General features: G+C 39.2%; 1 protein-coding gene across 4 annotated transcripts in view; it reads right to left on the bottom strand.

The window, feature by feature from the left end:
• The window catches only part of LOC102209427 (myocardin-related transcription factor B-like), a 33,465-nt gene extending 18,470 nt beyond the window's left edge, over positions 1-14,995 (bottom strand). For 3 of the 4 annotated variants that reach the window (XM_005750161.1, XM_005750159.1, XM_005750160.1), the window contains exons 1-3: positions 14,392-14,995; positions 7,987-8,052; positions 234-289 (exon numbers count right to left, since the gene is read on the bottom strand). In XM_005750161.1, coding sequence (XP_005750218.1) covers positions 234-289; positions 7,987-8,052; positions 14,392-14,521 — 252 coding nt within the window. In that variant the 5' untranslated portion in view covers positions 14,522-14,995. Of the gene's footprint in view, positions 1-233; positions 290-7,986; positions 8,053-8,145; positions 8,176-14,391 lie in introns of those variants that run through there. The other variant, XM_013915178.1, reaches the window with a different exon arrangement.
• Positions 14,996-15,467: the final 472 nt, after the last annotated feature.

Here is a 15,467-nt window from a genome sequence, read left to right as displayed (position 1 = left end):
GATGATGTTGCCCTTGGGGCAAGCACTGATTTGGTGGATAGTTTCGCATTGCTCTATGCAAGTCTATTTGTCTGAGCCAATGGTCTTATCCCAACTCTTTTTTTGGCTTACATTAAAGCAGGAAAAGACAAATCAGAATGCTTCTGTAATGATGCCACGTGTTTTAAAAACTCTCAAAGCTTAAATTGCATCAGTTTTGACATCAGTGACTGATTTGAGGATGGCATACTCACCCGAGCCCGTTCCAAGCTCCTTCTCTGTTCATGGAAGGCAGCTGAAGTTTTCAGTGCTAAGAGGATAAAAAGAGAGAGCATAGTAAAGAAAAAAAATCAGGCAAAAAGAGATAGGGTGGTGGTTTGTGTATTGATGCTAGTGGGGGTTAGCAAAAGAGCGTTTCATGGATCTTTGCCTCTTTAGTTCAATATCAAGTCTATTGATGGTCTCAGCCAAAGCTTTTTCCTGAGTACCAGTTCAATGTAGTGCATAAAGTACAATGATGGTTGGGATACTGGTCCCCAACAACAGCTGCTGTAAAAAGCTTAAAAAAATCACAAAGTCAAAGGAGGGATGAAGTCTGACTGATTCGATCCAATGAGCTTCTCTACAGCAGTGGATTTCCTGGAAACTGTTCAGCATTCAAAGATGACTTAAGTAGGACTTGTGCAGGTTTGTGATTATGCAAAGCCTCGGGATTAGTGGTAATGGAAACCTTCGAGGTAATCAGGACACCATGATACTGAGTTAAATGCAACAGCTCAACCATTACAATATAGCTTTGCTTCTAAGGAGTCTAAGACAAAAAGAGGATCTAAATCTTGACCTAATAAATATTCTACATGTGAGAACCAAAGTATTTAGCAGCAGACAAAGAATTTTGTTTAAATATTCTAATAAATGTTTCAAACTTTTAAGAACAAGCGGATTTCCAGATACATTTGGTAATGTATTTGACAATACCTGCAAAACCAGCCAACTCTAATGTGTTTCAAAAATAACCAAAATCTGACTTTGTTTTTGGAAACTGTCTGTAAAATTCCTCCAAGTGGCACAGTTATTATTTTACCTTCTCTTTAAATACAATGGTCCAGGTGTCAAATTTCCAAATTGGCCAAGTAAAGCTTATGTTAAAGCTCAATGAGGAAGATCTGTAACCACTAATCTTCCTGTTTTCCTTGATGTTCAGGCTGCTAGTTTATGCTTTACATCACTTCCTCTTCCCCACACTATTAGATTCAACACTGACACCATTACTCTAGTTTGGTCATGTTCTTGGCAATCGGACTCTCACATTAACTGTCAGTAAATTTAGGTCTTGGTGTTTAAATTGCTGCAAAGAAAAACACCACTGTGGATGACCGAGTAGTCACATGTCTTGCACTGACTTGAAAATTTGGACTTTGATCCAAAATGTATGATTAATGATTCAGTCTGTGATCTTTCCATGTGTAGATACCATCAAGCATGGATTGGTGGGTGATGGTGTTGGGGGAGCTTCACTGCTAGTGATTGCAATTTATCCAGAATTCAATCTATCACAGTACTGTGTAGGACTACATGCCATCTTATCTGGTTCACAAAAAGATGCACTCAGTAAAATATTTCTATTTGCTGGTGGGTTGTTGTTTTTTTTAAGTTGCAGTGTGTTTGACCTCTCAGGGCCACCATACAGGCAGCACATTTATTATATAGTGTCCCCATATCCATACTACATGTATGTGAGGACAGTGGAGTTTTTTGCACTCAAAGTCTTAGACTCAACTTTAGCCCAATGTGTTTACATCACTTGTGTCTTAAACCAAGTATGAAGTTGTCAGTATCTACGATGAGGGCTGCATGTCATTTTCTAGTCACAATATAGTTTCAAATCTCATGCGGCAAAGCTAGGACAACAAAAAAAATGTCTTACTGTACTGTACTTCACACACACACAGTATGGCTGCATTATCAAACCCGGGGCAGAACTGCTGGTACCTAAGCCTCAGTTCACGTCACTGAGCACTGTCACACTGCTGGTACACACTCACTCTCACACACCCTGGAGAGCCCTCTTAGACCTCTCACCCATCCACAAGGAGGTTATGTGTCCACCTTGAGGGTGTATAAACCTGCCTGTCAGTCAGCTACACTGAAAATGAGTGATGGGATTGAGGCAAGGATGGCTGGATGAGCACACGGGGGGAGAGGGGGGTTAAAAGTGTGAGTGAAAGTGAAGAGGATAAAATAGATTTAAGGAAGATGAAGAATCATGAAAAAGATGTAGAGGAGATGGGGAGAGATGACAAATGAGAGGAGGCAGCTGGAAGAAAAATGGAACAACAGACCAAAGGGCAAAAGACAAGGAGGAAACAGAGAGTGCTGAGATGGGGTCAGAGAGAAAAGACCCCATTATGTGCACGAGTGGTTCCTTACCACCCTGCTAGAGCTAAGCAACAATCTTTAAACATTTTAACATTGAACAACATCACTTCCTCTGACAGCAACTGTTCAGTCTCCTGCTGTCTAGCACTTCCTCTTTAATGTTTTTAGCTGTCCTGCAGGTCAGCTATATAAAGTGTGATACATTTGCAAATACTGCACCAAGTATACATGCAATACTCAGATATTTACAGAGCTCATAATCTGTGGAGGAGCATCTGCAAAAGTAAATATTGCAATTCCATGCAACTAGGGCAGGTTTACTAATTAATGCTTTCAGTCTTTTTCTTGTGTTTTTGCTCATTATATCAACTGTGTTAACAATTCTTTAGAAATAAAAAAGGTCCCCGTCTCCTTTGTTTAACTCAGCCTGATCACATGCAGGTTAGTGTGAACTCACAAACTATTTTTAGTGTTTTTTCTGAGAAGTGTAAAAATTACAAACTAGGTGAGGTATCACACTGAGTGCTGTGTCAAGTTTCCCCACAAGAACAACATGGCTGTAGCATGGTTTTTACCTTACTAAGGTTAGAAAGAGGCTTAAAGCGAAGTGCAGTGCATACTGGGCCGAATGGTCCAGGGAGAAAGACTGGTCTGTTGTACTGGCTCTGTATATATACTCATCTTGCGGTCATGAAGTCACTAACATGTAGGAACAATAAATGAAATATGTAACCACAACATATTAAGCAGATGCAATGCCGTTTTGCATGCTCATTATTGCAAAACATGGCTGACTTATGAGTTTCTTTTTCTCTTAAAGGTTGTTCCCAGGCACCACATAAATCTAGTCAATTAGAACATGACAACAGCAAGCACACCACAGAGTTCAGGGGCGCTGCAATACAGCTTTTACGTGACAAAACTAACTTTCAGGTGCTTTCTCAAACAAAGAACTACCGGTAGTTGATTTTGTGCACCCTACCCTGGCTCAACTGCAACGTTCCTGAATACTTCTGCAGAAAACTAACAAAGCTACACACCTTTTGTTAAGAAGCAAAGAGAGGCATGGGATAACTGAATTAAAACATATGCACATAACATTCATCTTTGATCTCCATGTCAGTTTTTTTTTTTCAAACATTCGGCAGGAAAGTGGAAGCAGATAAGAACTGTGATGACTCCTGTGGTCACACCTAACATGACCACGATGAGCGTGGTGCGCACGAAATGCTGTCAATAAATAAAATGGAAACTTAACAGTACCAGCATGCTACCTATAGCGAGGGAAAATAGTAAATGCATATTTGTGATGGCGAATACATTCAGCAGCAGTAAAGCGCTTGCATACAGAGTCCATATGAATAGTGTTCAGGCTCCCAGTTTAAACATCTACCACATGAGCAGGTAAATATTAGAATCATTAGCAGATAAGACACACTGTCTCTTCTGACACTTCCTGTGTCAGACTGCTTATAGACCTACTGTGAGAAGCATTGTCAGAGGAAGACTGAGCCTCATTTTCTGAAGAAAATAAAATGTGGGGAAAGCTAAAGTTAGCCACACTGAGCATAAAAAAACCACCATTAATAGTACCAGTTTGTAAAGCATTCAGAACTTTGTGCATTACATACTTATATTAATGCATGCACTGAACAACATATTATGCTCCCTAAAGTAGCATTAAATGGAAATTGTCCATTTAACAGGATAATTAAGACTCAAACAGAAAAAAGTGCCTTTTTTAAAAACTGAGCCAAAAGTAGCAGCTAACTTGGATGGCAGATGGGGAACTATCACAATCTGATAAGAAGCAGCTACGGATATGCATGATGGCAGCTGCAGTATGATCTTGAGTAACTCACTGTAAAGACTGAAAGGAGACAATGACACCTTTTAACTGCAATCCAAATCTCTTTAGAATAAACCTAAAATGGCACGGCGGACTGCACTCAGATGCTTCTGTTTTCATTTCATTACTAACTTGCATCAACTAATGTAGCTGTTATGCTGAAATGCATCTTTCTCTGTTCAATGTTGCGTGTTACTTGATTTATATGTTACATTTTCTTGTGCCGCTTTCATGTTTTTTGTATGAGCCTATATGCAATCCTCAAACGTAAGCATTTGAAAAAGAAGCAAACTGCAACACATGGCACAAGCTTTTTATAACATATGGGGGGGATGAGTCTGCCTACAGGGACAAAGTGGAGCGACTGACAGCGTGGTGCAGGGACAACAACCTGCTCCTGAACACAACCAAGACAAAGAAGACTGTTGTGGATTTTATGGACATTAAACCACTTTACGTCAATGGGGATGGGGTGGAGATGGTGCCAGACTTCCGCTTCATGGGAGTTCACATCTAGGATGACCTGTTCTGGGGTGTGAACACAGGGGAGCTGGGAAAGATGCTCAGGAGAGACTTTATTTCCTGAGAATCCTCAGGGAAAACAACATCCCTCAAAAGCTGCTGGTGTCCTTCTATCATTGTTCAATAGAGAGCATCCTATGCTACCACCTCTGTGTGTGATTGTAAAGATGGCCCAAGGGATCACTTTCTGTTTTTTACCCCCTCTAGATGAACTGCACTGCTCTCGTTGTCTCAGGAAAGCAGGAAATATCATAAAAGACTCCCCACACCCTGCTTATAATCTCTACAAACTGCTGCCATCAGCAATAGTCACACTGTTAAAAAAAAAACATCTTTAAAAAACGGTAATATTCCAGCAGCTGGGGCGCCAAAATACTACCGTAACATAACAGAAAATAACTTCCTCATAAAAATACGGTTATTTTCAGTAATGACAATACAGTTTGTTGCGCTAATTTTACATGGCATTCTGCCTTTTCCAAGTGTTTTTAGACATTAAGTTAGGAACATCTTAACGTGATCAAACAATGAAATTACCTATAAATAAGGTCAATGAATGTGGCAATATGAATCATAATACGTAAATGTACAGAAATATACAGTTAACAGTTGGTTTAAATAATAATGGATTGCATGCCTTGGGACAGACTGACAGAGCCAAGGCTGCCATATCGCACCATCAGCCTATCACCAGTAGGTGAAGAGTCTTGACCACGGACACAATACCGAGAGTGTCCGAGCCGGGGCTCGAACCGGCAACCTTCTGATCACAAGGCAAACTGCCAACTCTTGAGCTATGATCGCCCTAAATAGCAATGATAATGATACTTATGTGATGTAACACAAGCTTATAGGGATCATGTTATATACTTTTCCATAGCATTACATTTGAATTCAACAGTTCAATCTTTCAAATAACCGACAGATATTTGTGAAATCATGATACATTTGTGAATGTATTTTTACAATCTAAATATGCATATGTACAAAAAAGTATATTTAAAAAACAAGTAAATTGTGTTTTACTATATTTACAGTGATGTTATGTTATTTTACCTTTGACATGTAAAATCACAGTCTACTTATGTAAATTTAATGATATTCTAGAAAGACAGTACAAAACTGTAAAATATACAGTAAGATACTTTGACATTACTATTTTTAGAACAGTGCAGTTCTCCCCTATAGTTGTTAGGGCTTTGAATTACAAGTAATCACTTCCAATACAACCTGACGAATACGGTCCAATGGATGACAGCCTGTAACATCCTGTGCAATAGTGTTTATGTGCAATAAGATTCTTTCCATTATAACTGAAAGACTATTTTATTCCTCTTTTTTATACTATTCTTTTGTAATTATATTAAAACCTTTTTCTCCTGACACCATAGGGACTCCACTTAATAAAGATAATTGGATTCTGATTCATTTTGCGTCATCTTATAGACAAAACTAGTCCTTCTTTTGTAGCAAAATACACATATAATTTTCTTTATTTTTCGTGATTTGCCATTAATTAATTTTTTAACAAAAATTTAAATCCCATTTTTTCAAAAAATTTAATAAATAACCTTTCAGATAAAATAATATCTGCTACACGCTTAAATGTTATGTCACACCTTTAGTGAATCTAGTGGACCAATGAATAAATGAGTGTAATGCCATGCAGAAGTCTTGAATCACTTCTTTATATTTTGATAGGGAAATGGCAAAGAGGCGCAGCAATTTACTGAAACATGCACACATGCATGGAAATAAAGTGGGCAATAAGGTAAGATAGAGTTTGTGCAATTCTAAAAAGCTTGAAAGTCAATATTTGGTATGACCACCTTTAGTCTTCAGTCTGAACTGTCTTAGGCAGCTTTCTTGTCATTTCTTTAAGTAGCCTTCAGGAATAGTTCTCCAGGCTTCAAAGCTTTGGATGTGTCTGCTGTTTGTGCTGATCTCTGTCAAGAAGACCCCACAGTGCTTCAATAATGTTGAGGTCCAGGGGAGGCCAATCCATGACTGATAGTATTCCACTGTGTGTTTTTCACTCATATATATATAACACTCAGCACGCCCCTGCGGGCGGTTTATCCTTCAAGCACGGGTCCTCTACCAGAGGCCTGGGAGCTTGAGGGTCCTGCGCAGTATCTTAGCTGTTCCCAGGAATATATATATATATATTTTTTTTTTTTTTTTCCCCTCGTTGTATATTGTTTTCTCTTCTTACTTTTGCATCTTTGTGGTCCAGCTACCCAATCTGGCTGTGCAAGAAACTGCACAATGACAATAAAAAGCTCTAAGTCTCAAAGTCTAAGTCTCTTTTTCTATCCTTTTACTGCATTGGTAGTGTATTTGGGATCTTTTTCATCTTTTTCATCATTCCAGATGGTGTTGCATGGTCAGTCAAAATCGAATCATAATTCTGTGTACATAATTCCATCAATTTTGACAAGATCCACAACAACACTCACTAAAATGCATCCCTAAACCATGACAGAGTGTTGTACAGACGGCTGTAGATACTCATGGTTGTACTTCTCTCCTGACCTCATCAGTATGTGTTGATGACAATTTCAGAAATTTTTAAAGGTCCTGTGTTACTGGAGTTTTTCCTGTTTCTTAGGAGATGACATTCAGATACTGTTCAGACTCTGTACATCATGCTGTTATATGTCATGACAAATAACTGACAAATAATTCTTTCAGAATTGCCTTTTTGATGTGAAATTCAGTTTTATTTATATCAAAATTTGCTACGTTTGACATTTTGGATAAATTCAACTGAAAAAATGGGAACAAAATAGATGTGATTCTTGTGATAGGCTGCCAGTAACAAACAGTCTATTTAAGTTAAAATGACTTCTTTGATAAGTTGCCCCTTATGTGTAGACACAACTCTGGTTTATCTATTAAGTTAAGTGCTTGAATGATTGATCAGTCAGTGTTTAGTGGCTTAACAAAGAAACAAACAAGCAAAAAGCATTCTACTGAAAATGGCGAGATACAGGGAATGGACTGAAAATCAGTGAAAAAGCAGCCAGTGTCCAAAGAAAAACTTTGAGCTTTCAAAAGGACAAATTAAAAAAGTACAACAAAGTCTGGCTCTTTGGCAGCAAAATATAAAAAACCATACAGTGGGACCCAAAACTTTGGCGCAGTACTAGATATGCTGGTTGTATCTACTAACAAGGTTATTGTAAGAGTTTACATCAGCTTCATTTTACAGTTCATATCAAAATATTTCTTAAAAGTGTTTTGTTGTAACTTACGTGGCATGATCCCCTGGCTGACGAGCTCCTCTCTGCTCCTTCTCTGTTGCAACTTCAGCTGAAGAACTGAACACCAAGATGCAAGTCAGTAGCGGCAGAATGAATGGAAAACATCCTCAGACTGAGTGTGTATGCATGTTTATCTCAGTTCTCACCCACCGAACGCCACAAAGGTAGAGACATTACTAAGCAAATGCCCACGAGCAAAATGAAAGCAGTAGATTGAAGCAGTGATATATCCAAGTTACTCTATGAGGACTTTTCTGTCTACACTATTAGCTGCTACAAAAATTGTGATCTTTTATGATCGGATGCACAAAGGTTATGTAACACACTACAAAGGGAAGTCAGACACACACATGAACACACGTACTGGCAGTTTCCTGTTTCACGTTTTTGATGAAATGGCAGCCCACAGTCACACATTCGTGACATTACAAGATCCCACAGAGTGTGAGAAAAAAAAAGACAGCAGACTGCTCATTTTGAGAGCGCCTGGATTGAACTTGATGCTTGTTTGATTGTATTTTATAAATTATTGATTTGTTCACACAACTTTATTTATATCTGCAAAACATTTTGAGGGCTGAACTTCAAGATGATATGAAAATATGGACTGGCAGGAAAGGATTTTCTGTTCATCAGCACTTTGATCTGAGCAGTGAGTTGCAGTAAAATGCAGTAGCTGGAAATGTTTTGAGTGTGAAGGTCTTTTTCACGCACTCTGACTTTCTGCATCCACAGTATTAGTACACACAGTTGCCACATAGAAGTGTGGCTGAGGTGTTGCACAGCGTATTATAAGTTGTGACTATCAATAAGAAATAACTTCACCTACAATCACAGGTCTTTTCAGAGCAGATCAGGCAATATGACAATGTGACGTGGTGATTGAATGGGATTAATAAATAACTTTTGGTCTCAGCTGCAGGTTTTGGTTCCCATGTAGCAAAGCCAGACATTTATGTTTAGCTTGTTTCTTTTAACACAAATGAAGCGCGTGCATCTTTTGATAGTTTTTGGGGAAAATCTTATGACAAAGTGAGGAAATGCACAACAGAATAGCTGTGTTATAATATTCTTTCTTTTTGTTTTTTGCCTGGTCACATTTTGTTCTCATTTTCCTAAATAGGTTCTATTAAATGTTTAAATTCAACCTTCTACAGTAAGTACAAATCCAGTACTCAGTGCTGAGCCATAATGTCTGATCAGTGGTTTGAAAGGACATATCCATAAAGTGAAAATTTACTGCTGTACTTTTTGGGCTGAAGCTGACTGTCACCCCAGTGACATTCAAACTGTAGCTCATCTTTCCTCATCAGAGTATTCCTCCACCATGGGCTAAGACCCCATGTGGGTATGCTTGATCAGCACTTTGTCAATTTTAGACAAGTAAAAGAAATAAACTAATACAGAAATACAGTTTGGTTAAATGTAGGTGATTTTGGGCTGTCTTCGAACTGTTTTTTCCAGGGGGGAACTGATGTTAAAAAATAAGAATTGGGTAAAAAAAGTTTGACTTTATTATGGATTTTCTCAACACGAGGTCAAAAGTATACATATAGACTCAAATGTACATACACCTCCATTAATATTTGGTTAAATGTCCCTCGGCATGTACCACTTTGACCAGAACCCTATGGTAGCCATCAATAAACTTTGGGCTGGACATCGTACCACTTTTTCTTGACAAAATTGTTAGTTCATTTAAATTGGTTGGTTTCCTGGTTAAGATTTATTTTTCAATGATGGGCCACAAATTTTCAAAAGAGTTAAGGTTGGAGCTTTCAGAAGCCAGTTTCAGAAGCTTAATGTTACCCTTCAGCTATTCCAAAAAAACAGTTTTGCTGAATCTTTGGGATCTTTATCCTGTTGGGGCATTCAACTGTGTCCCGTCTGACCATAAAGATTATTGAATAAAGCAGGCTAACATTTAGACTGACCATTCCATTTTCTGGAATAGGCTTCTGAAATCCCCAAGTTCAAACCTATTAAAATGTATGTAGTATTCTTTAAAAGCCAGGTCCATGCAAAGAAACCATCCAATTTACACTAACTTCAACTACCAATTCCTTCACGAGGAATGGTCAAATATCCAGACAGTCTCAAGCCAGAAGCTTTTTGGTGGCGACCAAAAGAAGCTGGCCGAAGTGAAACTTGCCAAGGGACATTTAACCAAATAATAGTGGGGGTCACAGAAAGTTGGTTCATCTGGTCATAGTGTTTATAGAGGAAGAAACTTTTCCTTTTTCATCCAAGTAACTTCTTCAGTCTCACCTGACTGCAGGTTTCCCCCACTTTATAAACAGTACATTTGTGTAATGACCGAAAGTAGCACCAATGACTAACAAAGGGCCGATAATTTCAGAAAACTACATTCGAAACCTTAGGGGTATGAGTTAATTGCTTCCATATGATAAATAATAGACATATTATTGCCCAGTTTGTTAGAGAACTGAAATCAGGTTAACCTCTTAAGCCCCAACGCCTAACCCCAAAATGCGATCTCCTGCCTTTTGCCCCCGTATCCGGGGTGTTGGGGCTTAAGAGGTTAAAATAGATGAAATGCTGCACAGAAAACACTGAAACCACTAATTGTAATACAGTACTATGCAAACATCTACCCCTCATTTCTTCCCATTTTCTAGGAAAATGGGAATTAGGTTAAGCTACTTTTTTAAAACATGTACAAACTGGAAATATGGCACATAAGGCAAAGGTGGGTGTACAATTTTAACAAGCCAGAAAGTCAATATTTTGTAAAACCACCTTTGTTCTTCAACAATGTCTTAGGCAACTTTCTTGTCATTTCTTTAAGAATTCCTCATGACTAGTTATCCAGGCTTCTTGAAGGACATTCACAGGTCTTTGGATGTTGGCTGCCTTTGTTCCATTCTCTGTCAAAGTGATCCCACACTGCTAATGTTCAAAGAAAAACTTTGATAGACTTTCAGAAAACCTATAGAACTATTACTAAAGACCCCTTGAACAATTACAAAATGACAAGAAATTCACTGGAAACAATATATAAAGAAATGAGGGGCGAGTCAAGATTTTTGCACTGTATGTACTGTAATGAACAAGATTTGGATATTATCAGATTTCAAGTCTTTTCTAAACCTGAATCCAAACTTCCACATCTATCTCTTAAATCTCCTGTCTTCCTTTTACATTTTCAGGTTTTCAGGTTCATGTCTTCTGTCTTTATACCTGTAAAAAGTCTTACTTAATAAGGACAAGCTGAATGTTTTCAGAAATTTGAGTGTGGCCTACATTTTCTTCCCTGAGTTGGAAAAAATGGGACCATGCTGTGTTACTGTGGCCCATTAGAATCTACAGATAGTCCTCATGAGCGACTACAAAAGCATTCAAATCGCTTTGATTTCTGTGATGAGGACTTGGCTGACATGGATGGTGCAGTTTCTCCCCTTGGCAGCAGGAAAGATTTAACTGGCTCCTGCAGGGAAACATGGGCAGCCACACTAAGCAAACACTAACACAGATACTCATTACAAGCATGCATAATATTTGCATACGCACGCAAACATACATTGCAGTGCAGATGCACATTTTAATCTCCACTTATGGTGGCATAGTGTAATCGCACATCAACACATAAACACACACACTGACAAACACTTACATTTGCAAAGTGATGTTACTGTATGTATTGAGAAAGAATCTATGTTTGGAATGTGCACTCACTGGTCAAACGCTTCTACATAAGAGGAAGTCTTGCTTTAGCCTAGTCATAAACAGTTTATGCATACAGCACTTTGACCATGCAAAAGAGCCCATTGTGCTCATTGAGTAAAATGAAACATCGGATCTATGTCAAAGGGGGGTATTTGACTGTTGAGGTTTTCTCTGTTTTATTGTAGGGTCTTTACCTTACAATACAAAGCATTCAGGCGACTGTTTTTGATTTGGTGAATTGAATTGCATTATCGGAAACTAAAATTGTCACAAGCTGAACAGGCAATGAAGCAACAAATTGCAAAGACTGCACTGAGCCTAAGAAATTTCTTCATGACTTAAAGTTGTTTGAGCAACATAATATGGACACCAGTGTTATTTCTCCATTTCATAGCCACTCCATAAGCCAGTTACGTGGGCATATTAAAAAAACATTTTTACACAGAAGGCATCACTGCTAGAAGACGAGCCTGGTATCAAAATGTAGGTAAAACGAGACCATTCATATGCTACAACTTATTTTCATCTGTCACAAACCTCTTCTTCCAGAACAAAAGGCCTGAGTGTTTATCAGAAATTAGTGAGGCTGATCTCCTGTACAGCTTACTAGGGTATCCTTGGAAAAACTCAGAAGTGGTCATGATCCTGGGTCTTTGACCCAGTATCTTCTTTGTTTGGACTTTTGAATTCTTATTTATTGGATATACTGAGTTTGAGATGGTTATTCCAGGTTTTGGTTCTCATTATAGCTGTAATTCCTTTGTTTTTTACTATTTGTATCCTCACGTCTTCTTAGTTTTGTTATCTTGGTTCTACTTTGCTTGTATTCTATGTTTTTTCTGTAATCATACTCCTCCTGTGCTCCCCATGCATTTTTGTGAAGACAGTCTGTCTCTGTGGTTGTTTAGCCTTCTGTCTTATCTGTGTTTCAGTTCCCGTGCACTGTTTCTTCCTGTTTTATTTTGGCGGTCTCACATCTCTTCTGCTTTGTATTTAGCTCTATTTCCCCTGTCTTGTAACCTGTAATTAGTTTCAGCTGTTTCCCCACCTGTTGGCTGTTCCCTCGTTATCCTCTGTGTTTATATATATTGTCTCAGTATTTCCTTGACCCTTGTCACATTCTTCCTCATGGCTGTGTCCTCCCTGCCAGTGTGGTTTCTTAGAAGGTTTGTAGCTTCGGTTTCCTTGTTTCTAGTCTTTGATGTTGTGTGCTTTGTTCAGGCTCAGCATTAAAGCTGCTTTTTAGTTTACTTTCTGTCCTTTGAATCCTGCATCTTGGATCCAACTCCTGCCTGACACACAGCCTCCCTGACAGAACCTGTTTAATGATGTCAATTCACATCTTAATTGATGCATGATGAGGTGTCCAAAACACTCATTAAGGACACAGAGGTACAAGTACAGGAGGTAGTCAAATATCCATCCATCCGTCCATCTTCATCTGCTTTATCCGAGGCCGGGTCACGGGGCAGCAGCCTAAGCAGAAAGGCCCAGACCTCCCTCTCCCCAGCCACCTCCTCCAGCTTATCCGGGGGAACACCAAGGCGTTCCCAGGCCAGCCGAGAGATATAATCTCTCCAGTGTGTCCTGGGTCTGCCCCGGGGCCTCCAAATATATATAACAATAATACAATTATTTTCACATATTTGACCGCTTTGCATGTGTGACAGTGATAATGACTAGCCGATGTATCATATCTGGTTCACTTCTGTGTGAACAGTTCACTCAGAGTGCTTTCTACATTAAATTGAATGTGCATGGATTTGTGGACCACCTCTATTTCAAAGTTGTGGAGAGACAGTCAGTTACAGTGTGTATTTATCCATCAGTCTTTTCTTGTTTCCTAAGGAGTCTTCTGTATGGTAAACACGAAGTAGTGGGCAGTTCAGACTCTCTTGTCTGCCCCCAACCTGTGGTCTGCCTCTGTGTCCCCCCTCTCTCCCCCGCCCCACAAGTTTTCTATTTCCGACCATGCTGTAACCACTCGAAACCCAATCCCTCTAGACCGCCCTGTGAATTAAGAGGAACATTACTGTAAACTGCCAACTCGCACACAAGTACATAAAGTGTAAGGACAGCTTAAAAGGTTGTGCACACTCGGTCTGATGGGAAAACGTGAGAAGCGATGTGGTGAAAGGATGCATGGGCAGTCTCTGCTAGGCATAGCTGCGGCTGTTATTTTGCTATTTATTAGTTATTGCATATTTTTCAATAACTGAAACTGTGTCAATGCACCATAACATGCCTTTAAATTTTTAATGAAAAGAAACTAAAGCCTCTTGGAGTTTGTCCTTGTCTAAATTGGTCCACACTCCTCTCTGTCCAGATACTTTGATTCAAGGCCCAGGGACCTCCAGCCAACAGGTTGCTCGGTTCATCTGCTCAAGGCGACGTGTGCTGTGCCCAGGCTGGCTGTGCCCCAACTGTAACCAAGGCACTAGCAGGATATTTGATCCCATTAACACCTCGGCCCAGAAAATAAACCTCTATTCTTTGATGGGAAAGCCTAAATTTTTAAAACAGTTGATGTAATATCTACAAATATTCAGTGTACATTTTCACAAAATTTCTTTACTTAAAAAGAACTACTAATACAATCAAACTGAGCTACACACATTTTCAAATCCTCATGTGTTGTGTAAGTGCAGCTCTAAAAATGTTCATGTGCTGTATGTGAACTGGAAACGTGACTAGAAACAGGTATCCCACCTTGTCTGAGACTCTGACAGGCTTGGCGCTCTAACTCAAAACGCATATCTGGCTTATCCATGTTGCATCTGATTGGCTGAGGCCTGAAAGGGGCAGGGTCAATCCGGACACATGGAGGGTGCTCCAGCATGGCGAGCGTTAGCAAACTGGAAAATTACCCCTGAGTGAGTCATCCACAAAAACACCACAATAGGAACGACAGCCAATGGTGGACATCAGTTTAGTCCAGGTGCTGGATTTCTGCAGCCTTGAAATCCCCCCAAAACAAAGCAATCCGCTTAAAGAGTCAAGCTCTGGGAGACCATTGTTGTGACTGAAATGAAGGAATATCCTTCAAAGTAGAGACAAAGTGAAAGAAGAAGAAATCTGCAACATTTCTGGTGTCAGTCATGATCAAAAGAGATTTGTTCTCATCAAAACAGCCATTTCCAACCACTTCTTTTGAAGAACTCCTTGATTAGATTCAGCAAAAACAAAAGCGAGAATGTGTAGAAGAAAATCCTTAATAGAGTTTTTTTTTTTAAAAGAGAGTAGATGAATGCAAACTATACAAACTCCAATGCTGTGCTTTAGAAGAGCGTCTCCTGGATTTGCTGTTGCTACAGGACTGACTAAGTCGTGTGTGCATGCCTTCATGTGTGTCGTATATCAGTGAAGCTGTGCTCGAGAGGTCTGTCACAGCTGTTGCTGTACTCAGTCACTCAGCCGTTGATAGACACAAGCAGGCGCATCCGAACACAAATACACGCACACGCGTTCTCCTCACCAAATTCCTCTCACTTTGCACTTCTGATCTGAGCTCAGTGTGGTGTCAGTGATACATCCAACATCTCAACAGCTGCTGCCACTCCATGTGCCCGTCATCATTTTTTGTCAGCTTTATTTTTATTTATTTTTTTGTCTTTCTGTCCAGCTGTCTGACTTTTATTTCCTCTTTTTCTGCTCACAATGTTTGACAGAGTTTATTTGGAGTTTGGATTAGGAAAGTAACCAAAAATCAAAAAGTAATCATGGAAAGATACCAAACCCTCACCTTAGATGATGCGAATAAATTCACTTAAAAGATAATGTTTACT

This window comes from Pundamilia nyererei, unplaced genomic scaffold (assembly GCF_000239375.1).
Source record: "Pundamilia nyererei isolate P.nyererei 1_Seehausen unplaced genomic scaffold, PunNye1.0 scaffold00264, whole genome shotgun sequence".
Taxonomy (NCBI): Eukaryota; Metazoa; Chordata; class Actinopteri; order Cichliformes; family Cichlidae; genus Pundamilia; species Pundamilia nyererei.
Note: the sequence above shows the minus strand (reverse complement) of the source record. Positions and strands in the feature narration are given on the sequence as shown.